The sequence below is a fragment of the Leucopleurus acutus genome (assembly GCF_964270905.1).
Source record: "Leucopleurus acutus genome assembly, chromosome: 3".
NCBI lineage: Eukaryota > Metazoa > Chordata > Mammalia > Artiodactyla > Delphinidae > Leucopleurus > Leucopleurus acutus.
In genome coordinates, this window is record NC_139145.1 from 146,222,233 (window position 1) to 146,250,140 (window position 27,908).

The 27,908-nt window shown below is 42.2% G+C and overlaps 1 protein-coding gene across 4 annotated transcripts in view; it reads right to left on the reverse strand.

Annotated features, from left to right (window-relative positions):
- Window positions 1-424: 424 nt before the first annotated feature.
- Window positions 425-27,908, reverse strand: part of SLC1A3 (solute carrier family 1 member 3) — a gene marked incomplete at both ends in the record, with an annotated part of 71,093 nt that continues 43,609 nt past the window's right edge. For 2 of the 4 annotated variants that reach the window (XM_082835416.1, XM_082835415.1), the window contains 7 exons: window positions 425-629; window positions 2,460-2,594; window positions 5,587-5,781; window positions 6,333-6,566; window positions 9,063-9,355; window positions 12,138-12,180; window positions 15,528-15,732. In XM_082835416.1, coding sequence (XP_082691542.1) covers window positions 425-629; window positions 2,460-2,594; window positions 5,587-5,781; window positions 6,333-6,566; window positions 9,063-9,355; window positions 12,138-12,180; window positions 15,528-15,732 — 1,310 coding nt within the window. The remainder of the gene's footprint in view (window positions 630-2,459; window positions 2,595-5,586; window positions 5,782-6,332; window positions 6,567-9,062; window positions 9,356-12,137; window positions 12,181-15,527; window positions 15,733-27,908) is intronic. The other 2 variants (XM_082835417.1, XM_082835418.1) reach the window with 2 other exon arrangements.

Sequence of the window (27,908 nt, forward strand, 5' to 3'; positions counted from 1 at the left end):
TTGTTTTGATACTAAAACTGAATTGTATTCTGAAGGATTCTTAAATTCTGAAAGTTGATTTAAAACCATGTTTTTAGCCTAGTATTTGTTTTGATTCTTTAATTTGTAAGAACTATCACATTTACAGGATTGCGTGCCACATAAACTTGTAAGATCTGATCAAGACTATTTTTGATCTCAGTACCTTATTAGATAAGACTAACATGAAATGACTTAAAAATTTCAAACATGGGATGAAAACTATACATTTTGGCCACTGCAAAATCCCCCCTTGTTTTTGGATGAATATTTCCCAATCCTATCAGGGCAGGGAGGAAAAGGGAGGTAAAGGGCTGACTGGAGAGAATGAGTTGAAATGAGATGGAAACATTGTATAATGGTTTTCAAACACCTGGTGCTCAAGGAAGCATTTCTTTGTGTTAGTCTACATCTTGGTCTCACTGTCAATGGATTTCTCAATTTCGCTTTCCTGGGCAATCAGCTGATATGGTTTCTTCATTTCATTCTCTTCAATCACTGAGTTACCCATTTCGACGTCCCGGTTCTTCAGTTCATGTCGTGACAAGTGTTCAACAATGCCGGCTCCCAGGGAGTCTCCCAGCACGTTGGTGGTGGTACGAAGACGGTCCCTGGGGAAGGGAGGGGTGGAAGGAAAAGCGAGGCTCCTGTGAACATCACGGGATTTCAGCTCATGTTTTGAACCAGCTGGCTAAGTCACTGGGGGCATCTCTTAAAATTCTGCTTGGTGTAGCCACCCACTGCATCATTCCATAATAGACACATAACATTCAAAATTGTAGTTACTAATATATATCCGTATAATTAATAACTTATATAACTTATAACTAAGGATATATATTAGTATTAATTTTCAGTTACTAATTAGAGTACCAACAGTAGGAATGACCCTCCCCTTTCTCCTTTTATTTAAAATTTTTCTTTGGTTCTCTTTCCTACCACTCACTTTCCTTTTACCAGAAGGTCTCAGAAGTGTGATCTAGAGACCCCTGGGGGGTCCCTGAGGCAAAAACAATTTTCATAATAATGCTAAGATGTTATTTGCCCTTTTCCCTCTCATTTTCTCATGAATGTCTGTCTAGTGGAATTTTTCGAACAAACAACACAACACCAAAGATAACACAACAGATTGAATGCAGAAGCAGTTAGTCTTGTATTAAGCTAGACATTAAGGAGATTTGCAAAAATGTAAAATGGTATCATTCTTTTCCCTAAATTTTTGGTTTGGAAAATGATATTTTTCCATAAAAATATTATATATGTTAACATGTAATGAATGGATTATTGTAACCTTTAAATGAATTTAACATTTAAAAAATGCCTAAGTTTTTCTAACATGATAAATATTGATAGATATGACCCACACAGATAAAAGCTTTGGGGGTCGTCAATTTTTAAGTGTAAAGGGGTTTGTGAGACTAAAAACTTTGAGGACCACAGCTTTATATTATAAAAGTCTTCACATGAGTCAAGTAGTGGCTGTGGGCCAGACAGTGAGCTGAATGCTTTCCATGTGTCAATGCGTTTAATTCTCACAGCACCACCGGGAGGTAGACGACATTATTGACTTCATTCTGCAGAGAAGGAAAGTAGGGTGGCTGGGTAATCTGGCCGGTGCCACACAGGGGCAGGACACAAACCCAGATCCAAGTGACCATGGAACTCATGCTCTCAAGTAATTATCTTCTCCCCACTTATTGTGCCTTGAGAACACTGAACTTTTTGTGGTCATTAGATCTACCTCATGGAGTCTATGTAGACTCCAACACCTACTGTGTCCTTCTAGGCTGTCACCTTGGGCATCCTGGGGAGCAATTGTAAATGGAAGGAAAAGAAAAGAGGCAGAGAATGTTAGCTGGAAGGGTGAGGGGAAAAGGGCAGAGGGGTGGGCCCTAGAGGTTAGGGTCTGAGGGTGCTTTTCTTGAAACTTTCCTCAGAACCAAAAATCAATTCCACTTAATGACGCCAGCTCTCTTCCCACTGTCTGCACAGCTGCCCCACTCGCTGTTGGGGTCAGATGGGAACATCTGCACTATATTATGCCATTGGAATGGGAAGCACAAGAAGATAGCCTGAGGCAGCCTGGGAGGCCCGCTGTTCGGTCCCAGCCGCCATGGGGATGTGTTGTGCAATTCAGAAATGGCTTTGCTGATTTATGTTGGCTTTGTAGACAACGGGTTTCCCAATCCCCGAATGGTTTTATAGAGCGAGAAGCGTAGCAGCCAGATGTGCCCCGAAGGCTGATAAGGGAGAGTGTGCATGGCGCCCGGGGCTTGGTCGCCAGATGATGGCGGGGATCAGGCAGGAAGGACAATTTAATTACAGGCCAAGCCTCCCCTCTTCATGGAGCCCTTTGGCAGGGGCACCAGGCTGCCTGGTGCCCTAGGATGACAGAGGAGAGCCCCACGACAGCAAGCCGAATGCAGTCCGAGCGTACTCACAGGAACCAGTCCACTGCGATGATGAGCGTGATGTCGTCGGTGGGCAGGCCCACAGATGTCAGCACGATGACCATGGTGACCAGGCCCGCCTGAGGAATCCCAGCTGCCCCGATACTGGCAGCCGTGGCTGTGATACTGTTAGAGGAAGTCCCCAAACAGAAAACATTTGTTTAAATCTCCCGAGATAGAGAGCAGACCCTGTAAAACATGCACAGGGGCGATGTCTGACTTGCCAAGTTAACGTAAGAGGACGTGCTTTAGAAAACCGTAAGTGAGATGGTATAAAACCCATTGAGCTAATAATCATATTAACTAATATTTATCAAATGCCCATTACGTGCCTCCTGATTTGTTAAGCATGGATTACCTCATTTGTTTCTCACAACAACCCTTAGGAAGTTGGTCCTGTTCTTACAGCTGTTTCTAAATGAGGAAACTTGTGCCTATATACTTTTTCACATACCTGGAAGTATTTTGCAAGGTCTAAAATACTGTACAGTTACAAAAACAATTTGTTTCCAATAATTCCCCTATCCAAGCAGAGAATTGTAAAGATACTGAACTTTACAGTGTGGTTACTTTGGTCAGAAAAAAAAATCAAATTTATTAATTCAAAAGCAAAATGATTTATGAACAAGGTTCTGTAGCACTAGCAATACATATATATATATATATTTTTTTTACTAGCAATATTTTTTATGGAGGCAGTGTGAACCTCATTTGTAAGGCACATAACCTGTCTGGGACTCAGTTTGTTAAATATCTATTTGATAGGCTTACGTGAGAATGTGAAAATATTTTTTGAATAATAAAGTATTACCTAGATATAAAGTGGTACTCATAAAGTAATAAGTCTGTGGAAGAGACTTCATGGTTCCCCCGCATTGTTCCCCTTGTGTAGTACTAGAATGTTTAGCTGGTGTATGGCCGCCCACAATGAAACTATATTTTCCAGCCTCCCTTGGAGCTTAAACTAAGTTCTGGCCAATAAGACATAGGTGAAAGTGATCAAGCAAATTGCAGGTTGTGTCATTCCTCCTCCTCCCACTGGCTAAAATTTGGAGGTGATGTTGAGCCATCCTGGACCACCTGGATGAGGGTGATACCCCGGGGATGATAGAACCACAAGTTTTGGTCCCTTACACTGTAGAACACCTACCAGCCTGGAGGGCTTTGTGGAGTGGAGCTGCTCCACATGAGAGAGAAGTACAGTTCTATCTTGTTGAAGTCACTATAATTGTTATTATGATTTTTAACTCTGACACACGCAACTGAAACTTTTTCATAACGCAGGGCTTTTCAAGATATGCCCGAGAATAGGTTATAGTGAACTGAGATATTGAGCTCCCAGCCCCAGTTTAGCTAGACTGGGCCTGGGGCTCCCAGAACCTCCAGGTCCGTCACCTCTGGCCATGATCAGCCCCATCATTTTTATCCCAATGCATCCTACAACTATTATCATTTCCCAATAGTACAAAATATGTATACAGAGTCTGACATAAATTATTTCTAAATAAACATATATAGACATACACACACAAATGTGAGGGAACTGATAGAGATTTAAAAAGACTAAAGTGACATAAAAACCAAATACAAGCCGTAAACCTGGATTTGATCTTAGTCTGTGGAAAAAGCTATACAAGATATTTTGAAACAAAATTTGGGGGAATTTGAATATAGGCTGGATATTCCAGAAGTGTTTTTAAGAATCTTACTATTGTGGTTATGTAGGAAACTATCTTTATTCTTAGGTGATGCATGCTGAACTATGTACAATGAAAGAAGCAAAAATGGCAAAACGTTAACAGTTGTTGGTTCTAGGTAGAAGATGTGTGTTGTAATATTCTTTAAACTTTCCTATGTATAAGACAATTTATAATAAAAATGTTGTGAAAAAACTAATTTATTTTGATTTCCAAATTGAATTGTTAATAATAATTAAAACACACACACACACACACACACACACACACACACACACACACACTGAAGAGTAGGGTCTGATCTGGATTGTGAGATTTTGTCTCCATTATACTCATTGGTCTGTTGTGCCTGATGACTTGCATTAAGCAAAAAGAAGGGACGATATTCACATGTGCACATGGATAGGCCTGGACTGTCTCCAGAAGGATACAAAAGAAACCAGCAAGCAACAGTGGTTGCCCCTGGAGAAGGAAACTAAGAGATTAGTGGAAGGTAGGAGAGGGAAAATTACCTTTCACTAGACAGCTCAAATAATAGTTAAAAAATAGGGCTTCCCTGGTGGCGCAGTGGTTGAGAGTCCGCCTGCTGATGCAGGGGACACGGATTCGTGCCCCGGTCTGGGAAGATCCCACATGCCGTGGAGCGGCTGGGCCCGTGAGCCATGGCCGCTGAGCCTGTGCGTCCGGAGCCTGTGCTCCGCAACGGGAGAGGCCACAACAGTGAGAGGCCCGCGTACCGCAAAAAAAAAAAAAAAAAAAAAAAAAGTTAAAAAAATTGTCCACAAAAGGAAAATTCTCAACCTATTTGTCAGTGTGCTCTGTCATATATACTGCCTAAAAGTTAACCCAAGAGAAAATGTTAATCCAGTTTTTGAAATGTATTTTTATTTTCTAATTTTTTTCAATAAAAGCTAATGAATAATAAAAGCTAAAATTTCAATGCCTTTTATTGAAGTTTAACATTTTTAAAAAAGAGAAATATCCATACTATGTATTCTACAGATTCTAAAAAGAAAGAGCTGGATATGTTTATAGATGGTATACGGATGAGTAAATCAATCAAGTGGCAAGCAGTGTGTATGGTATGATTCCATTAACTAAAAAAAAAAAATGTGTGTATGTCTGTGCATTGGAAAAGGTCTTTGTACACCAAACAGTAACCCTGGTCACCTACAGAAAGATGAGGAGTCATGGTGGCAGACAAGTTTCACTTTTTACTTTATACATTTCTGTATTATTAGAAATTCATTATTAATAAATATGCACATCTGTAGTTTAAAAAAGTAAAAATCTCTAAATATCAAAAATAACACTGTTCCTATGAAGAGTCCCCTCTCCCAGTTTCTTCACTCAAGCCCTGATCACCGGCTCATCATTTAACGTCGTTCTTAAGAAAAGTTCGTATAGAATGTTCCTTGTACCTGATTGTAATAATCTGTCCAAAGTTCAGGTCGAAGTTGTTAACTTGAGCAATGAAAATGGCAGCCAAAGCCTCGTAGAGGGCAGTCCCATCCATGTTAATGGTGGCCCCTACTGGGAGCACGAATCTGGTGACACGTTTGTCCACGCCATTGTTCTCTTCCAGGCACTTGAAGGTGATGGGTAGGGTGGCAGAGCTGAGCACAGTAAAACAGGACATGTCAGCTGACCATCCTGACAGTTCAGACTGTGCCTGTCCATTTTGGTATTTTGGACAGAGAGTTCCTTCCTTTCCCATATCCTAAGTGAAAGGGAACCAAGTCAGCACTAGTATAAATAGGGGAACAGGGCTAGGGACAGTGGGTCCCCTCACGGGGTCATTTGGCAGCTCCCCTGCTTCTGGAGTCCTCTGTGAGGCATCACTTGTGATTACTCCCCATCCCCCAACAAGAGCCTGTGCCAACGCTCGGCCATCTCTCCCTTAGGCAAATGGCAACTGGACGAGGAAGATGAGAACGGGCAGGAAAGGATAGCTGATTTCCATTTTGTCCCCTGAAAGGGTATATAGCCAGCTAGTCTTTGAATTCCAACTAGGTCTGACTAGCATTGGAGTCAAAAAGCCAATTCGTATGTCTGGACATTTAAAACCTGGAAAAACACACCCCCGCCCCTCAGTCTGAAGGTTCTGGTTCAAAGTAAAGTTTGAGATACATTTTCTGATAGAAATAAGCCACGGATGTATGCGTACCTGGAGGAGGTTCCCAGAGCCGTGATGAGCGCTTGCAGCAACCCGCCGATGAAAACCCAGGGGTTTTTCCGTGTTACCAAAAAGTAGAGGAGGGGCAGGACAATGACCGCATGGATGAGTAAGCCCACGATGACTGTCACTGTGTACATGGCAAGCTGCCCGCCAATGACTCCCATGTCTTCCATCTCAACAATTTTCCCTGCAATCAGGAAGAGGATGCCCAGAGGGGCGTACCTATGCAGAAGCAACACACGCACAGTTGGAAGTCTGATTTCCAACAAGCTATTCCACAGAAATTACCAAGTGATAAGAAAAAGTCAGAGAGTTGACTTCCAAACTTTTCTGCGCAGAATACTATGAGGGCTTGCAGAAACTGTGACCTTCTTTCTTTTCTTTTTTAAAATATAGATTTAAATATAACTAGTGTATAATTAGGCTTTCCTCTCACTCAGAATTTCTCTAGGTCACAATTCTTTTTCTCTCCTAAACCAGAAAAAAAAGGCAGGTTCAGAGGTTTTGCTACTCACCTCTTTTTTTCCTAAATAACTGTCATTTCACCACACCTGGGTCACTTTGGGGGTCCTCAGATGCCACCATCCCCCCATCCTGCTGTCTCCTGCTCCCCTGCTAAGTACTCTGAACAGTCAGAATCCACCAAACCAATATCCGGACTTCTGGGAGCATTTCCCACGTCGGAGCCTGACTCCCAAGCTAAAGCAAGATGCACACGATGGCATTTCAGTGTTTTAGATTTGCGGACAGCTCTCTTAATCAAGGACAACTTTTATTAGTTTTTCCCATATTACACACTACGTACAGTATTACTTAGTATCAATCTTTTTTTATTTAAATAAATGTACTCTAAGAGGAAATTGTATGTTACAATGCAAATGAAAAACTAGCACCATTTGCCATAAGTAGAAGGCAATCATAAAATAAATTCCGAGCTATCAAAGTTAATAACATGCATGTTTGTACTACCACAATCAGGTTATGGGTGTTCTAGTTAAGTAATTATTACCCACAGGCTGCTACTGCCATTTGTGATCTTTCGCCTGTAGACTCGAAAGAATGAACAACGGAGACATGAAATGTCTTGTACACATTGAATCAAGGCCCCGCTCTCTTTGTCCGATGTGTGCTGTAAACTACAACCCAACTCACATTACCCAAAACAGAGAAGCTGATCACCCTTCAGGAGAAGGGTCTGCTGGGAACTGTGGAGGACTTATTTCATATTGAAAAATACAATGGTTCTTTTAAAAGTCCTTTAAAAACACAGGCCAGGAAATTATAAGAGTACCTGTTTTCAGAAATGTAATAACTCAATGCTGAATGTGCAGGCAAACGTACAGCTAGAAAAGCTACATGTGAGGTTCATTCAGCAGCCTTGAATAGGCTTCTTTCATAAAAGAGGTGAAAGGTGGAGGCATTTTAATAATATGAAGATAAATGTCCACTTTCAGCTCTGCCAAGATTTCCAAGGAGGGCCCCCAGCATTTCAATGGGGACTCCTGGGGAGACGACATTCTGATCATCTTTGTGCCCCCAAGTTCATATCCTTCTTGAACAAACTCCTGAAAAATGGATTTCTCTGGGCTTTGGGGGCAATAAAGACAAAGGATATTTTTAATCATGATGGTGAGGGCTTTTCTTAGAAATGGATGTTTTCCTGCCTCAGGTGCCAAGAGGGAGTCTGGATTTAAAACAAAGGAAAAAGGGAAAGCAACCCTCATAGGAGGCTTAAACCTATCACAGGGTTCTCTCCCTGCTGGGGAGAGTTTACTTTCCAAGGTCAATGTTCCTCTGTGGATTTAGTCTTTTCCTTTGTCTCCTGCTCTCAACTTTCTTTGAAGGAAGTTGTGTTATAAATTGTGGCTTGGCCTTCCATAATACTTCCCATGAGTCCTTCAGGCTTGACGCAGAGTGGCCATTTACACTTCTTTCTTAGGACTGGAATGGAGGAGAGCAGAGCTCGGTTTTTCTGATGGTCTAGGGGCTTTTCCCTCTCCTGGGAATGCTCTTCTCTCAGTACTTTGTATGGCTAGCTGATCACCCACCTCCTCAGAGGCCTTTCTGTCCCATCCAAGGCAAATTTTAAGCCTCTGCTCCAGTCACTTTTTATCACCTCACATCATATTACGTGAAAGAAAACCTCATGTTTTATTATTATTTTTTTCCATAGCACTTGTGACTAAAGCACATGGATGATTTGTTTGTTTGTTTAAGAATGTAAGATCCACACAAGGTCCTACTGTATAGCACAGGGAACTATATTCGATATCTTGTCATAAACTGTAGTGGAAAAGATTTTTAAAAAAGAGAATGTAAGATCCGGGACATCCTTGTCTGTCTTCTTCATTGCTATATCCATGGTACCTGGCATTAAATGCTTGGTATACAGGAGACAATCAATAAATAGGAGACAATCAATAGGAGAATGAATAACTAATTAGTTATCAAATGGAGGGATGAGGAATGGTATCCCGTCAGTGCTGGAGTAAGGGAGTTGATACCTTTCAAAAACAAGGAAGCAAACTTATGCAGACAGGCTTGCAGATATGTTCAAGGCCACTACCAGCCCAGAAAGTTACTGATTTTCTTGTGCTTACCCGAATGAGATCATTGCAATTGGCCATCCTGCCTGGTGGCATCTTCCTCAGTACAGAACACAAGTTGATGGCAATAAGCATCTTCTAGATAGCATACATAGCAAATGGAAATACATACCACATTATCACCGCTACCAATCTCATGATGGCTTCGTTAAGAGAATCAAAGAACTCTCTCAGGGCCTGGCCCTGCTCCTTCATGTTTCCAATCACAAATCCGAAGCACATGGAGAAGACAACTAGTCCCAGGGCATTGACCCCATTCACAGACCCTGGCACTGGGACTAACTCCTCTGTGATCCTCGTCAGAGTCTCCATGGCCTCTGACACATTATTTATCACGGCACCCACAAGTGTTTCATTGGACTGGATGGGCACTTTAAAGCTTCTCTTCTCATAGTTGGTTTTAAACTTAAAAAGAAAAGGCACAACAGGGATTAAAGGTAATTTTTGCTTTCTTCTTTTGTACTTTTTGCTCGGATTTTCTATAATGATATACATTACCCCAAATTCAGAGAAAAGCGTTACACAAAGTATCTATCTACCCTGTCTGTCTGTCTATCTATCTATCTATCTATTTATCTTCTATCTATTTACTTATCATCTATCTAATCTGTGACAAACCTCTACTACTTCCTCAGCACAGACAAACACACACACACACTCAAATACACAACAAACCATAATAGGAAAGAGGTTGAAGATGGAGTAAACAGATACAAGTGCTTCTGCTTTTTTCTGAAACCCTAATAAAATGACTATAAATTCAAATATTCACAATAATCCCTTTACCCTCTATGGGTTCATGTTAGGGGATCATGGACAAATCACCTAACATCCCCTTGCTCATATTCCACAGCTGCGAAACAGGGATAACTGTGCTGGTTCTACCTCACAGTGTTGTTGTAATGATCAAATTAAACAGAATATATGAGAACATCTGGTAAACTTTAAAGCACTATACTAATGTTGGCTAGTGGCGCTCAATAACAAAGCCCTTCAGGGACTAGACTTAGTTGGAGACTTCGGTGAATATTAAACAATTTAACATCCCCAAAACAACATTCTTCAAAGTATTCCTGATAGTATTACTTCTTAAGAATAGTTGCGTGAATAATAGTTGAGGATGACAACCCAGTTCTCAAGTCTATAGAAGAGTCTCCTCTTATTCAAGAGATGGTCTTTTCCCTATAGCTTCTGCATAGAGGCCCCAGACAGAAAAGGCTGAGTGTATTACTGTGGCTATTTGAAACAATTAAGCCCATCTCTCTACGATTTTTAACGAGAGCAGAATTTCTGGCCTTCACATTGACGGGGGTAAAGCACCAGAGAGAGTAATAATCTATGGATGTTGACTGGATCTAGAGTCTAGGTGAAGAAAGCGCAGCTGTACATGAAGGGCTGGGCCATTTCACTACCAAGAGTAAATGGGAGACTTTTTTGTCCAGTGGGAAAGCACTATTCCCAAACAAGGACATGGCCAGCTGTCAATACTGTAGACATATTCCCTAAACAATCAGTGGCACTGCCCGTAATTTTAACAAAGAAACTGACACCTTTTTGTCAGTCAGCTCTCCAATCTCTATTCTACTGGGGTGCTTATGCATTTTATGGATTGTCTAGGGTGAATTTTCAATCCCAATTAGCCTTTCCTACACCTCCAACTCTTTCCCCTTAGACACAGTTTGCAGCCTACACAGAAATTGCAACCTCATTTGCATTCTGATCTAAGACAAATAGATCTGGGATGATACATTTGCTTCCCTTTCAAAATCCTGTAAATGCAATCCCAAACCAAATACAATAAATCTTCCTGAGTCAGCACTTTTCCCAGCGTTGCTAGAAATCAGCATTTTTGATGTCACCTAGTGCCAGCTGACTAACTGGAATAGTCAGCTCCGTGGTGCTGGGGTTGGCTGGTTGGGTTGAAAGGGGTTTATTATTTATGATTATAGTTGTTTTGAATAAAGAGAGTTAGATTTTGCCCTTGCAGGCTTTTTTTGTTTTTTTTAAATAAAGAAGGAATTCTGTTTGAATTTTGCAGTGCGCACATGCATTACCTATTAAAAATGGTCAATACAAATTTTAAAAAGGGAAAAAAGCAAAGAGTGTGAAACCTGGTCCTCCACGAGTTCAGAGTTTGATTTTGTTTGTTTTACAGATCCCAAGCACAAGGGTTAGGGAATTACAACAAGGGTGAAGTGACACCATCTGGAGAAATGTTCGGGAGCTATTATTTAACAACTAGAATGTCTAGTTGTTTCCCTTTTAACATCTTGGGCAACAAACCTTTTTTGTTCAGGTGACGTTAGAATGAACTTTACTAATTTTATCCCCTAATAGTAAAATGTATTTGTGTCTTCAACACAGAGAGCCAAGAGTTGCTTGGATTTGGGGCTAAAGGGAACTGGATTTCACTATGGCCTCCTGCTAGGTGTCTCATCAGCCTGGATACCCCTTCCCAGGAAGCAGAACAGAATGCAGAAGCAGAAAGAGGATGGAATTTGAAATCAACACAATGAATTTGAATTCAGGTCTGCCATTTACTACCTGTGAAATCTCACACCTACTACATAACCTCTCTGAATTATCATAGATAAGTTGTCTCATCAACGAAATGAAGACAATGATACCCGTCATATTTATGTGAAGAGTAAATATAACATTAGTGCTTGGAAAAGAGGAGACATTCAATACATGATGGTGGCAGTGCTTTCTGATGTGGTTCCTCCTTTAGAATCTCTAAGGCCCTTAGTAGACTTTTAAAAAAACAACCCATTGATTTTTAAAATCAAACCCAGAAACTTGAATAATCTCCCTAACCTTTAGAGCAAGCTGTAAATATATCTTATACTGGAGTTTGCTTGCTTGGTGAGCTTTTGTTTATGGGCTATGGGGGAGAGGAGAGAGAGTCTCCTGATTAGCCTTCTTAATAATTAACAGAGACTTAATGAGTCATTTGTATGCAAGACATACAGTGTCTGGCAACTAATTAAGCCTTCAGTACAGGGAAGACCACCCCCCCTCCTCTCCCAATTCCCCAGAAAACTCTAGTGCTTTCCATCCGCTTGGCAAGAGAAGTGTTTCTTACTACAGAGAAATGGGAAAAAATTAAATTAAATTAAAAAGAGAACCCTACTCTGTTTGGTACACCAAAGAGGAATTTTAAAGGTGAATTAGTAGCTGTGTTTACCTGTTTAAAGCAAGCTTCCACCAGATTTGGAGGGAACATATTCCTGCAAAGAAAATAATGGTCACTTGAAAAATTCCCAAATAATAAATGAGTTCCTTAAATACTTTTTCATTGTGTCTAAGGTAAAGATGGCACTGAAATAAGCAGCAAATGGAAAAAGAGAAAGATTTTGGTGGATCTTATGAAATGGGACATAGGTCATCCCTCAGTGTGGCCCATGTAGTTCAAGGAGGTCCCAAATTCAACTCATCTGTCCTTTTGTCAGACAATGGGATTTTTTATCCCAACATCAAACCCTGCTCCTAGGAAAAACCCAAGTGAGAATGGAAATGCCTTTATCATAAGCATTCTGGTTAACTGAGGTATTATTCAATAATGGCCATTTTGGTATCACACCATGTGTTTAAGGACCAAGTGCTCCGAATCAAATGTCACGGTTAGACTGTTCTCCACAGAGTCCTCCCAAAGGCCCTCTGGGGGATGAGATGTTGACTCTGAATTGCTAGAGCTTCTGAGGCTCTTTGGTGACCAACAGGGAGAGGGCCCACAAAATTTGAACTTGAGGCCCATGTGGCAGGGTTTGTTACTGCCTCAGTGCAGTGTTTGTGTTCATGGTGGGGAAGAAGTAAGGGGCAACACTCTCGCTGGGGAATCTCTAGCCAGCTGTATGACCTTGGCTAATTCATAGCACCCATGTAGGTCTCAGCTGACTCATCTGTTAAAGAGGAGATTGGGCTCCAACTAGGGCTCCAAGACTAAAGACTGCGGGAGAAGGAGACATGACCCAGGCAGCTGGAGAGTCTGAGATTCCAGCAGGTGTGTGTCATCAATCAGATTTTAAGGTTATAAACTCTGGTTTCCTCCTACTGCCTAGACCAGGGGTCCCCAGCCGCCGGGCTGTGGAGCAGGTGGTGAGCAGTGGGCCAGCCAGCAAAGCTTCACCTGCCGCTCGGCATCACTCACATTACCACCTGGCCATCCCCACTCCCCAGCCCCCGTCCGTGGAAAAATTGTCTTCCACGAAACTGGTCCCTGGTGCCAAAAAGTTGGGGATCTCTGGCCTAGACCATCCTGTTTCTTTGCCCTTCCCATCTATGCTCTCTGGGTCTGTTTCTACAAACCCTGAGAGAAAAGTGAGTTTAGGAGATTCCAAGATAAATGCTCGAACCAGGTGTCTGGGTGGGGACAGGTTAGTCTGACACTTGTCACTGGGGCAAGGAGGGGCAGAAACACACCAGACAGAGAATGACAAGATCCCAATTCTTTAAATAAGGAGTAGAAATTATACAGAAAGAAAATATAATAAAATACCCCTAATCCAAACTCCCTGAGGGTAAAGTTCCTGGAAAAAAAATGGTGAAAAGCCTTAATTAATTGTACGAATTAAATAAAGTCATTATCATTGGGTGCCAGCTTGGTATGAAATAATACAGACTGACTTGTTACCTTCGGATAATTGCGATTAACTCCCTGAAAAGGGCTTTCAGGGAGGTACCGTGGGGCTGCTTACATACAGATGCTTACATACAGATGATACAAAGTCACTCATGGTCAGAATTGATAGGTGCTGCTGAAGAGACCCTTTGTTGCTCAAATCACTCTTGAATCTACCAGCCACAGACCCATTCCTTGAGATGGCACGTGAACTCAAGTCCCTAGGAGGAGGTTCTCTCAGATAGTCGGTGGGGAATCCTTTAGAGTAGGTATCTAGGATTGGTAAGCCAGTCTGCAAGTACGTTGTAGAGAAGGGAGGAAAGGGCTAGGTTTGGGGAGGACAGCCTGGGTGGGCTACTTGCTGGAGGAATGCTAAGCAGGTGGGGCACTGAGAGGTCCGTGCTGGGATATCTTCCATTTGCCTTTCTCCATCCACTCTCCATCCTGCTCTGTGCCTGGGAGGCTGGCCCCTCACCTTCTGGCTTCCTGTTGGGTTTGTCCAGTGTGAGGCGCTGACAGATCACAGGGCAGTGGGAGGAGAGAAGTGGATGTATATATTCTTCCGGCTCTCTCTCTGGCAGGTTGGGCAACAGCTTCCTCCCTCCAAATTAGAGCTGTAGCCCCTATCCTGAGGGCCCTTTCCCTCAGGACACAGCCCGTCCTGACTTCCAGTAATGGCTCCCTTCCTTTCCTCAGAGCCACGGGTGGTAACAAAACAGCTTCCTTTGCTGTTAGTCCTCTAGTGTCTCACCATCACTTGTAGGTTCCCTTTACCCTGCCCACACCTTTGCAAACCCCGTTCAGTGATCCTTCTGGGCTTGTAATACGCTTCCTACGAGCAACTGACCGATGCAAAGGCAAGTGTGGAGAGAGAGCAGGCAGGGAGGTGCCAGGCTCAAACTTGGGCTTACTTCTCAGTTCTGTGTCCAACATATTCTATCCTCAAGTCTGTTTCAAGTATTAGATAAGCTAATTCGTAATCAGTGTACTGTTCATGTATAAAACAATACTAAAGAAGCCATCCTTTAGTCTTTTATTATTGATCTGCCAAATCCTTTCTTCATAAATAGTACAAAAGGAAAACCTTGGGACAGGTATGATCAGATGATCTCTAAAGTCCCTTCTGGAAATCAATTGTCGTGTACAATGGATGATGATACAGACCACAAGTTCCACATTAGAAGAGTCCAATGAACAGGCTGTACTTGAAAAGAAAGTAGCCTTAAAGAGGAAGACTTGAGAAAAGTAGGTCAAGAATTGTTGAAAGGCATCATGTTAAGTGAGATAAATCAGACAGAGAGAGACAAATACTGTATGATTATCACTTATATGTGGAATCTAAAAAATACAACCAGTTAGTGATTATAACAAAAAAAGAAGCAGACTCACAGATATAGAGAACAAACTAGTGGTTACCAGTGGGGAGAGGGAAGGAGGGGCCAATATAGGGGTAGGGGAGTAAGAGGTACAAACTATTAGGTATAAAATAAGCCACAAGGATATATTGTACAATGCAGGGAAGAAAGCCAATATTTTATAATAACTATAAATGGAAGATAACCTGTAAAAGCTGTGAATCACTATATTGTACACCCGTAACATATGTAATTGTACAGCAATATACTTCAGTAAAAACGTCACACACACAAAAGAACTAGTAATATTGCAAGGTGAGCTGCACAGTTGAGAGGATGACTGAGTGCTCAGATTCTGAATCCTAAAAGCAGGGCTCTTAAATCCTTATCTTCTCCTTGCTCTTCTCACCTCTTCCACATGAGATCAGAAAACGGACACTTACTTCAATTTCTGTTAGAAAGAGGTAAAGATGTGACCTTCATTTCAAGCCCAGCGGGACTGGTTCAGTCAGATACCTCTTCTAGGGTTTGATCAGCTCCCCCAGTAAGAGGGGTTGGGTGGTCAAAATATACCCAAATGGATGGGCTTGCAAGGACGTACCTGATCAAGTCCAGGAAGGCGTCTGCAGCTGTCACTTGTACAATTTTGCCTTCTCTGTGCATGTTTTCCTTTGTGCCCTTCCCAGGATGGATGATGATGACAATGATTATGCCAATCACCACGGCAATGATGGTCGTAGTCATGTAATAGACTACAGCTCGCATCCCCATCTTCCCTGACGCCTTACTATCTAGGGCCGCCATTCCTGGGGAAGGCAAACAGAAGGAGATTTTCAGCAAATCAGTTCAGGGAATTTTCCAGTGGAAGGTCACGGGAAGAGCATTTCCTTCACCACTCCCCTACCCTCTCCCACCCAGCAATGGGATTTTATACATGTTATGAGAACTTGGCACCAAATTTAATCAGGCCGTCAACAAAAGGTGAAGGGAAAAAGTCATGGAATGGCTAGGCATCAGTGTGTCAGCAAACACGTGATCACCTATTTTCTGCCCCAAGAATTGATATCATGTGGCTCTCTGATGGTTTGAAGGGGCAATCAAATTCTTTCCTAGGTTGCTACTAGTTGGGGAAGCTGTGAGTGTTAATTAGTGAGTAGTGTGTGTGTGTGTGTGTGTGTGTGTGTGTGTGTGTGTGTGAAGAGATACCTTAAAAGATTTCTGGCAGAATAATCTAAGCATATCTCAAGTTCTGAGCACTGCGCAGACTCACACAGATTAACTGCCATTAAGTTCTTTTATAAGAATTATTATTTTATGTAGGTACTTGGGAGTCTTTCTTTTGGGATATATTTACGTAAAATTTCAGCGAATATTCTAATCACCTACTGATTTATCTTCAATTTACATTTAAAGTAGGCCAAAGTTCTCGAATAGCTTCTCTGTTGTTTCATTTTATCTCATCTCATCACAATTTTTTAAAAAGAATCATGTTGGTGGGGTTCTTCTCATTTTTGCACTCTGTCTTCCTCCACCTTGTCCCATAGGCCTGGAGTATCTTATCTCATGTGAAACATTCTTTCCCTCATTTTTAGGACATCTTCAAAATCTACCTCAGGCAAGGCATTATCCCCTGTGAGAGAGGAGGTATGACTTTGAAGGTTTCCCTAACTGCTCTAGCCAAAGGAACACATCTCCATACCTCTTGGGATGGAAAAAAATTGGAAATGACCCAAAACTCTCAAGAGATTAAGTCATCTTAATAATAATATGGGCTCTTCTGTTTCATTAACCATTTCCTCACTTCTCTTCCTTCTTCCTCCTCCCCAAATCCGCTAAAACACTAAAATCCAATTATAGCATCATCCAATTATAGTTAATCAAACTATTTTCCTTACTATTTAAAATCATGATTCTCTAAACGTATTAAAAGTTTATATTGTATTTCAATGATCAGTATCAGATTCTAATAGTGGTTCAACATGTAGGTAGTGACCCTGTTCATACCAATGTATTGATATTTAGAGTAAGGTAAAGTATTGAAAAAAATAGTGTCCATGATTGCCAGATACCTCGCTGGGTTTGCCCCCAAATCTTGTTACAGTGGTAATGAGCTCTATGGGAACTGAAGCCATGACCTTCAACTTATAATTTCATGTGTATTTGAATCATATCATTCATAATTTTCATAATAAGCACTTAGTACCTGCTACGTTCTTATTTGTAACAATTTATAAGGCAGATTAAAAAACAAATAAGTAACTTTCTAAGGTCTTAGTTAACACCAAGTAAAGTGAAGGGGGAACTTGAACCCAGATCTTGTGTAACTGAATTTAACGTGCTTTCTCCCCCTGAGAAAACCAACTACAGTTCCCACAAACAAGGAGGCCAATTTTGACTTTAACGCATGAACTTAGCTTCTTTTATCCTTGCCCTGGGTTTCTTGAAACCCAGGATTAATACCCACTTATGGGGGAGGCTCCACTCCAACACTTCACCATCATTAAAAATGGGCTAATCTGTTCTCAGTCCAAGTGGTCCCATCCCCCCAGGTTCATTCTCAGGTCTCCATCATATCTCAAAACATCTTGGCTTTCCTGTGCTTGAAAGCATTTCTCCCAGAAGGGGCCCACTCTCTTTCCCACCATTGCCTGAGCTTGTCACCACTGAAGCCTGCAATTCTTCGGTGGGCGAGTGGTGTGGGCACAAAAGGCCGGATATCTCTGCTAGGGGTACCAGGCGGCAGTATTTTCTTCCTCCGAGATGCTTTCTTTCCCTCTCGCCTTCTATTCTGTGGTGCTGTTCCGTTCTCTCGCCAACTCTTCTCTGCTGCTCCTGCCCACTATTCCCGACCTATAGCTATTCAGAGAGAGCGCTAAGTGGTCAAGGCAGAGCACTGGAAACCAACGTGGCAGACAAAGGAGGAGGCTTAAATCTCCCTCCCTCCCACCATGGGGGAGGGATGGGGAAAATTATACCAGAATCCACAGCTACAGGGCCATCGGCTCCAGGAAACAAAGTTTATAGGTGTTGTTTTGAAAGAAATAAAGTTTAAAAAAAATGAAAACCGAAAGAAAGTATTTTCTCCATATGCTCTAATTCTGAAATAGATGAAGACAAACATTGAGGCATTTTTTAGCAATGAGCCCAGGAGAATCAACAGTCAAATGAGAGGCCTCACCAACCTCTGCATATTGACCTTGCTCCTCTGAAAGAGGATAAAGCAGCAGCTCCGATCGTTTCAGCGGAAGAGGGAATGTGTGGGAGTATCTTCATTAACCGATTCTCCACGTAGGTCCTTCCCCCAAAAGGGATCTGGTGTCCCACAGCGGGGCTGCCTGCCCACTTCTGCTCAGGGTACCCCAGCATCCCCTCTCCTCCTTCCAATTCTAACCACTCCCCTCTTCTCTGAGGCAGGCTTGTAAAACTAAAGGGACCACTAGAAGCAAAGCCACACACTGTCATCAGGGCAACAGCAGGATGCATGTGGACAATCTGTCACAACACTGGGCCTGAAAGAGAATAGCCTTGATGCTGGTGGAGTCAAGAAAATGGAGGAAGAGCTCTGGAAGGCAAAACCCCACATAAGCAAGCTGTCATTCTTCCTGTCTCTTACCCAGACTCTGTGACCATCTTCTTTCTCCAGCCTCCTGAAATTCCAGACAGAGCTCTACACTAGAGATGACACGCGTCTGGGCACAAGGGTAAAGTACTAAATCACTTTGTAGAAAAGGGAACTCTGGTAGGAAGTGCCCTAAATGTTTGAGAAGGGAAAAGTTTGCATTGAGCCTTGTCACTTTAAAATATATGGAAGAGGGGCTTCCCTGGTGGCGCAGTGGTGGAGAGTCCGCCTGCCGATGCAGGGGACACGGGTTCGTGCCCCGGTCTGGGAAGATCCCACATGCCACGGAACGGCTGGGCCCGTGAGCCATGGCTACTGAGCCTGTGCGTCTGGAGCCTGTGCTCCGCAACAGGACAGGCCGTAACAGTGAGAGGCCCGTGTACCGCAAAAAAAAAAAAAAAAAAAAAAAAAAAAAAAAAATTTATATATATATATATATATATATATAGAAGAAAAGGGCACTGTGGTGAGGGGGAAGAGGTCCCTTGGGTATGTAGGTACTTGCGGGAGTATGTTATGACAACTATGTGTTCATCTAAATACGTATTTGAGAAACACATTCCAGAGTAAGTAGTAAAGATAATGATCTTGACTGGTCCCTTTTGCTTCATTTGATCTGGGCTTAGCTAAACCAGCTCCATTCAAGACATCCTGACATCTTCATTATGAAAACAATCTGTCATCAGAATTGAGATCCTCTTGAAACTCAGAGAAATACTGTATTGTCTATTGCTACAAATTCTGTGAGAGTTCTTCCAATTACAATGACATGTTTATAAGTTTATATGTTTTGTAAATATTCAGTTAACTTTTGTGCTGGTTCACTAACTCACCAAATTCGCCCTCTGATCAATGGCACATATTCATCTAATTTCATGATAACCGTATGTTGTAGATATTGTTGACACCATTTGAAAGGTAAAGAGACGAGGCCAGAGATGTTAAGTAACTTGCCCAGTGTTGCACAGCTAGTAAACAGCGGTGGTAGGATTCGTACCCACAATCTCAAGGGAGTACCCTTTCCACTATACCTCAATTCTAATGGACAAGCTAGGAGTCACCCACATTTCACTTGCTTGTTATCCATGCTAACTTTCTTGCTTTTGAGTTCAATATTGAAATAAGCCACCTGACTGGAAGAAAATTTGACAAAGGGAGGTAACTGTGGAAAAACTCTGACCTTCCCCACCCTGAGGGGAAGTAACACTGGTCACTGGAAGGACTAGCCAGAGAGCTGATCAATCAGTTCAAATTCCTCTCTATTCCTAGAAAAACAGCCCAGAGCATGTTCTAATGGAGGGTGGAGGGTCATGGATATTTGCTGACTGTGGGCACATGGGTCTTACTTTCTTTTCTAAAAATCAACCTGTCAATAACTGGTCATCAAGAAACTAATCCATCATTCATTCCTGAAAACCTATTATATGTTTACCAATGAGTATGGCATCTAAGAAAGATTGAACAAGACATTTTCTACAATGTAAAAGATTTAGACTTTTCTTCAAAATACCTGGGTATTTTAGGCAGCAGTCATTCTGAAGCGAGAGGAAAGGAAGAGAAGAGAGTTTCTTGATACAAATGGGTCAATGTGCATTTACCTGATTATTTAGGCAATCAGTTCAGCACAACAGATGTGCACCAAGTTCACATTGTTGGGGTGGGGTGGGGAGGGAGTGTTTCCTAAATATGTGTATAGAACTCTCTAAGTCTATTGTAAATTAGATTTCTTCTGGTATAATATTGGTATGATTTCTCAGATAAATGAAATATGTATTCAGTCAAGTATGAAAGGGTAACATCAATAACGTCAAGTTCCCAAGGCTCTATTATTTGCATGGATTTTATTCTCCCATCAGCTAAAAATCTGTCTTATACATTAATGTGTCTCAGTCTATTCCCCCAATAACTCCTATTTCTGGTTTGAAATGTGAAATCTAAAGAAGAAGCGGTCTGTTATGAATTGTCTTTCTACTCGTCCTCGTGGTGTTTCATTGTTCTTCCAGGGCCACTGGATCAGCCCAGAGAGGACGGAAAAGGGGGGATGGCAACAGCTGATTCAAGAATATTGTTCTGTTTCAGTTGTTATTTTATTTTACATATACTCCTTCTCCACCATGGGCTTCTCAAACACTCATCTAATGAAAGCCGCCTGTTCTCAACCCTCCTAGAATTTCAAGATGGGCAAACTTACAAGGAAATCAAGGATGAGCTCTAGTATGTACCGTATTCATTTGAATAAAAGGTAATGATTTTTTAAATAAGAAAGTTAAGCTCTAGAAATACAATATACTTCATATTTACAGACTGAAAAATGAGCTCTTGTGTCCTAAAGCAGCTGCCCATTTCTGGAGCAAGGGCACACTGGAACCCTCAGCAATGGACAGTGAACAGGAGAGCCACAAAGCTCTGAGGAAAGGCGGTGAGGGGGAGGGAGTGAGTGTGAAACAAATGACTTTAAATCTCTGTCTAAAACTATGCGAAGGTTTTTTTCACTGAAATATTGTCTCTGGCTTCTTTATAGACTAGATTGGAAAAAAAAAAGATCTATGATTCTAGGGGTTCTGGAACAGAAGGCAAATCTTTAAAAGTTAGGTTAGAAATGGTATCATAAGGGGCTTCCCTGGTGGCGCAGTGGTTAAGAATCCGCCTACCAATGCAGGGGACACGAGTTTGAGCCCTGGTCCAGGAAGATCCCACATGCCGCGGAGCAACTAAGCCTGTGCACCACAACTACTGAGCCTGTGCTGTAGAGCCCATGAGCCACAACTACCGAGCCCGTGTGCTGCAACTATTGAAGCCCATGTGCCTAGAGCCCGTGCTCCGCAACAAGAGAAGCCACCGCCATGAGAAGCCTGCTCACCGCAACGAAGGGTAGCCCCTGCTCGCCGCAACTAGAGAAAGCCCGTGCACAGCAAAAAAAACCCAATGCGCCCAAAAAATAAAATAAATTAAATAAATAAATTTAAAAAAAACACAAAAAAGAAAGAATTCTTAAAACAAAAACGATCATAATTTTGCATCACAATGAATACGCTGGTTATAACCTCAGAATTTCATCGAAGAGACAATATTTCAAACTACTTGAGGCCAACCTCAGGCATTTTTAGAAGTACATTCTTCTTCTTCTTCTTTTTTTTAAATCTGGCTCTTTAATTAATTAATTTATTTATTTATTTTTGGCTGTGTTGTGTCTTCGTTTCTGTGTGAGGGCTTTCTCTAGTTGTGGCAAGTGAGGGCCACTCTTCATCGCGGTGTGCGGGCCTCTCACTATCGCGGCCTCTCTTGTTGCGGAGCACAGGCTCCAGACGTGCAGCCTCAGTAGTTGTGGCTCACAGACCCAGCCGCTCCACGGCATGTGGGATCTTCCCAGACCAGGGCTCGAACCCGTGTGCCCTGAATTAGCAGGCAGATTCTCAACCACTGTGCCACCAGGGAAGCCCCATAGAAGCACATTCTTCTTAAAAAATGGTGGTGCAGTGATTAAGAGTTCCGGCCCTGAAGTTAGAATACCTGGATTCCACTTCTAGCTCTGGTAGCACGTGACCTCTGTAAGCCTCAGTTTCCTCATCTGTAGAATGGGAATAAGGAAAGCTCTCTCATAGGGTTTTCATGACATTAAAGGGACTTCTGCACAGAAAGCACTTAGCATAGCGCTTGGCACATAGTAAGCATTCAAGAAACGTTAGCTGTTATTATTATTAATTAATCAGATAAATAATAAGCTACTCTCTAAGTGTTATTTGACCTGTCTGAGCCTCCATTTCACCTACAAGAAGATAATAATACCCACATTGCAAGTGTAGGGAAAACTTACGTAAAGAATCTGTACAAAATAGGTCCTTGATAAATGTTAGTTATGATGATTATATGACTCCCTCTACTAGAATTTTAGTGCCAAGAGAGCAGAACCATATGTCTTATTCATTGATGTAGCCTCCTTGCCCCAAACAGTGTCTGCACAGGAAGGCGCCCAGTAAATGTTTGTTGAATAGTCATTCTTACCACCACTGCGGCTGTTATGCCCGAAGGAGGCCACACACTTTTTAAAAAAGGCATTTAGATTAGGCTCCTGTTCAAAGGACGAGCACTAAAGTTGCTCTTGTTTAAAGCACTCTGCAATGCAGACTCACCAATTTTCATTGCTCTTCCCACCAATTAATCCAAAATAGTGAGGTTCCTTCTATCTTGAAGAAGGAGAGACAGACCTTGTGGGGAGCGACCCGGTATCACCTGGAGCTTTATCTCCAGAGCTGGGAGGTCATCAGAGCAGGGCAGGAGGGGCAGGAGGCTGGCACAGCTCCATGCAGAGAAGGGAATGGAAGAGGGGGTGGGGTCTAACACGTGCTTAAGTGGGTCACGGCTAGTATTTTTATCCATTAATGAAAGAGGATAGAAAACAATAGAGTGCATACATGGGGTAAAGGTATTGTTTTGTGAAACTTTTTTCAGCTCTGTGTGTGTATGTCCGTGTGTAGCCAGGTCACAGTGTAAAATACATTTGTAGGTTCTGGTGAAAAAAAAAAAAAAAGAAAAAAAGGTTTGCAAACACTGGTATCTACCCCCTTTCAGTTAATAGTAGAGGCTTTAACAAGGAGCCACGAGCTATGGGCTTCCCTTCCTCTCACCTTGCTTCTGATGCCCTCGGGCTGCCCACCCACCATACCCAAGACCTCATCCCATCTCGCTAGCGGGGACCTAGGACAGGACGGTGCTGATTTCTGGAATCTGGTCAACTCATTTGAACAGAAATTCTACAGACATTGTAACAAGGGAAAAAGTTTTAGAAAAGGTTTGTTTCATGGAATATTGAGCAAAGAAAATTCTTTTACTTTAATTCGTGATTCTTTTAATCAGTGATTCTTAGTGAAGAGAGTTAAACCATCTCCACAAAGAGCTGAGAATGATTTTGTGGAATTCACAGTCAATTAAATCACAAGTATTCTCACATGGGTTTTCACCCTGGCCAACTTTTCCTTCCCGTTATGGCTGTTCACAGTCTCACAGAACTTGGCATTTCATTCACCTATAACACCACTTAGTTTTATGAAGTTATACTGCATGAGAACGACAAGGAAGCTTCCTTACAAATTTACCACTTGTGATGGCATTTGTCAGGCAAGTTGATTTTTTAACTTGACCCTTACAACTTGTCAATGAGTCTTTTTTTGAGCTCTAGTGTGCATTAGTAGAATGCAGTGTGGAAAGGTAAAAGGGAAACTTCCTCTTTCAAAAGAGTGTTAAATAGAAAAGCTAGCAGAGCAGACACTAGTATCATTGGCAGAAAAAGTCCTATCATAAATCACCTTTTATTCTCAGTCTGGTAGGACTGAGCAAACGATCCCTTTTCCCTGGCCATAGACATCCTTGAAAATGAACTTTCACAGAAGGAAGCAGTGAGGGGAAGCAGAGGCCCAGCTTCAACGGCTGCTACCTCTCATGTCCAAGAGCTTCTGGGTCCTTCCCCTTAACCTTTGACGGGGGGTGGGCAGGGAGGGGGACTGCTGCTCCGGGGTACCAGCTGGTGAAGCCCTCTGAGTGGTCAAGCTTTGCTCTTCTCTACACTGGCCTTAACCATCCAATAGCCTCATCACAGCCTGACACAGCCCTGCCATGAATGGTTCCAGTAGCGCGGGAACCTACCGCATCGACCCCCTCTCTCTCTCAGCAAGGTCTCAGGAAACTCTCAGAAGGGCCAGCTCTGAGTTTCACGTCTCACAGCCCATCGCTGCTGGCGCGAGCCCCACGGAGAGGTGACCGTTCACCCCACACGCTAGCCCATCCTTCGCTCACGGTATTGGAATGTGCCACACAATATGCTTTTTTTGAAGAGGAAGCAGGGAGTCGTTCATCTTCTTTATGTGCGCTAAGCAGAGCAAGAGGGAGAGGCGAGTGGGACCCACGATGAGCTGGGGAGTAGTGATTAGTAACAGCTGACAGCCTCAGACCGAGACCCTTTCTTTGGTTACCTCATTGTGTAGCAGCTGAGCACAAAGGAATGACTGTCTTCTCGCCAAGACTTAGAAACCCAGGACCACAGAAAATAGCAGCTAAAAGAAAAAGCATGGGTTGGGTGGTTAGGGCAAGGGCCGATCAGACGACTCTTGGTTATACCTGTGAAGCCCGGCTTTGAAAAGAGACCCCTGTGATGTGGAAAGTCATACCCACAGGCAGTGGACCTTCAACCAGCCCCCGCCAGGAGCGCTGATGTGAATGGGGAAAGTAGGTGACTTCACTCACAACAGAAAGACACGCAGAGAGCAGCAAATTGCTCTGGTTTAATGAGAGGAAGTTCTTTGAGGGCCAGAGCTCCAGCCCCCTCTGCCTTTGCAAAAGAATCACGATTTACAACCAACCGCCGGATGAGTTGTTTGCGATTTCCGTAACAGCCCTCTTTACTTGGGGTTGTCTAACTTGCCACGGAAAAGACCTTTATGTTCTGGGCCTCGTGCAACTTTCTTAAGAAGGTGGTGATCAAAACAGCACATTTTCTAAGATAGCTAGTGGGAAGCAGCCGCATAGCACAGGGAGATCAACCCCAGAGGGGTGCGATAGGGAGGGTGGGAGGGAGACGCAAGAGGGAGGGGATATGGGGATACATGTATGCATATCTGATTTACTTTGTTATACAGCAAAAACTAACACACCATCGTAATGCAATTATACTCCAATAAAGATGTTAAAAAAAAAAAAAAGCACATTTCTAGCTGGCAGGATGCTGAATGGGACTGGGTTCTACCACTGGGCCAGACTTGTCCCAAGTTAATCAAAGGGCATCATGAGTTGACTGCAGAACATGTCAGACTCAAGGGGTGCTCTATTCTTCCCATGGAAGGCCTGTCCCTTGCAGGAAAAAAAGGAATTGAAAGCCTCATAGAAACTGAAAGCGACATATGGACATTAAAACCCAAATCCATCTGGCCCAGATTCCCAGAACAGTTGAAGCAGGAGTGTGACTCCAGGCCTTGAGGAGGCTGGGAAGCAGCAGAGATTCTTGGGGCCAAAAGTGTCGTACAAACTATGAGACCCAAGGTCCACCCCACCCCTCCAATTCCTTGCCATCAAAAGATTCTGGAACCATAACTCAACCTGAAAACTCTGCAATGAACTGAGGTTAAGTTCTGTTGCCTGAAACTGAAATTAAGATATTTTTAAAAGGTATATTTCTTAAAAAAAAAAAAAGAAAGAAATAGTTGAGAGTAAAACATGTTCACCTCAGCTATTTTCTGAATTAAATCCAGAATATAGAATCTTATATACTACATAAAAGAATAAATTAAAAAAAATTCAAGTCCACATAGTATGAGTGTGTTTCGTGGATGGTAATTGCAATCATCGTTGCTTTTGTTGTGGTCATCCATTTACAATGCTTGGTGTCAGTTTATTTATCTCTTGTAAAAATAAAATACAGTGTGTGTGAGTGGAAAAAAAAAAAAATTCAAGTCCACGTTTCGACCAGTTAAGAGAGTGTACAAAATTAAGTCTTTGGGGATAGAGTTGGGGTTGAGGAGAAGAGGATGCTAGTGGAGATAAGAGAGTTGAGGAATGACAGATAAGAAAGGGGAGAGAGAAAAGAGAAGAAGGAAAGGGAGACTTAAAGCAGAGACGTATGGGATGGGGAAACAGTTCAGAAGGTGATTTTATCTCAGTCAGCATATTTCTTGGTACGGCCAACACACCTCCTTTCAGTTCTGATTAGTTTGCTCAGCACTTAAAAGTTCATCAATTGTTCTTATCTAATCTATAAAGGAATAGTTGCACCCAGGGAGTGGGAGATTATGCCCCCAACTACCTAACCCTAACAATAAAGCAGTGTCACTTCGCAGAGTGAAAAAGACCGTGAACTCTAGAATTGGTTGGCTTCCCTCATCTCTGCCTTACATAAGTCAGAGAACATTCCCTCCTTGGAACAGGAAAAGCTGCATTTTTGCCCCCAGGGCCAAGGGCGACAATGGAATTGAATTATTCCTGATATATTCCGCTAGAAGTGGTGCAACACTTTACAGCTTTTTTCCTTCTACACAAAGAAGTTAGTTTTGCAGCATCAGTTTCATATTTTGATGTTTTTTTCCATGGGGTATTTAGGAATTCCAAAAAATTCTCCGAAGAAAACTACAGGCAGCCCCTTATATCGAATTTCGCTTATCTTGAGTAGACTTCAAGGAGCTGGAGGATGTCAAAGAAAAGATGTGGAAATGACATTTGGTTGATTTTGAGACTGACGGTGCATGCGTTGGATTGGTAATATTATTCTTTAACTTGGGATTTAGGGAGAGGGTGGGTAACGATACACTCACCAGTGTTTGGAAAAAAACACAACTAGTGGATGGGCACATTGGAGTAAAATTTGGTAACACAGAATGGCAAAGAGAGAGGGGGAGGGAGAGAGAGAGAGAATATGAACTGGGGACATTGTCTTTAACAAGGAATATGGGATAAAAGATTTATAAATAAGGTAAAGAAAAGCAGGTACAAAACATGGATTTCAAATGACTAATTCAAATGACTATGACTGCCCCATCACAAATAATGGAAAGTGGCAGGAAGGAAGTGAAGTTATATTAAGGGTAACTTACTTCTTTTGAAAGTGGCTATACTAATTGCTTTCACAGTTAAAAATTTCTCACTTACGTGTTCACTCACATTTCATTCAGGACCTTCTCAATGCTCTGGCCAAAGACATGATCATTAAGGCCCTCATGTATTTAGTAAGAAGTAAGACTTAAAAATATATTATTGTGAGACAGCCCTGAACAAATGAAATGCATAAAATTATCCAGCAGAATGATTTGAGATGGAATTGGGAGGAAAATAGGGACATTTTTGGCATATCCTGGAAGGAAATGATTGTAATAAACTGAAAGGTTTGCTTGATTTGAATCCTGGCTCCCTTACTTATTAGCTTGTGACTGGTCAAGATATGCAACCTCTCTGTGTCTCAGTAAATGAGGGATAATAATAGGATTTACTTCATAAGATTGTTCTGAGAATTAAATAAATTCAGCATGTGATGCCTTAGAACAACATCTGGCACATATCTTAGCCATGATGATGGTCATTTTTTTTTGTTTGTTTTTAAAAAATATTTTAGGTCTGAAAGACTCCTTGGAACACTACTGTAAAATGTGAGATCTCAGTAGGTAAAATTAGACCTTATATTCCTAGGCACATGCTAAGTGCTTTATCTGATTTAATCCTCTCACATGACTTGCGTGGTCGGGACTTAACAATGGTCAATAACCATTTACAGATTGGGAAACGGGGAGGTGACACCACGTGCTCAGATCACACAGCTAGTAAGCGGCTATTGTTGGCATTTCAACTCAAATCTTTCTACCCCCAGAACTGCCCTGGAGACTCTTTGTA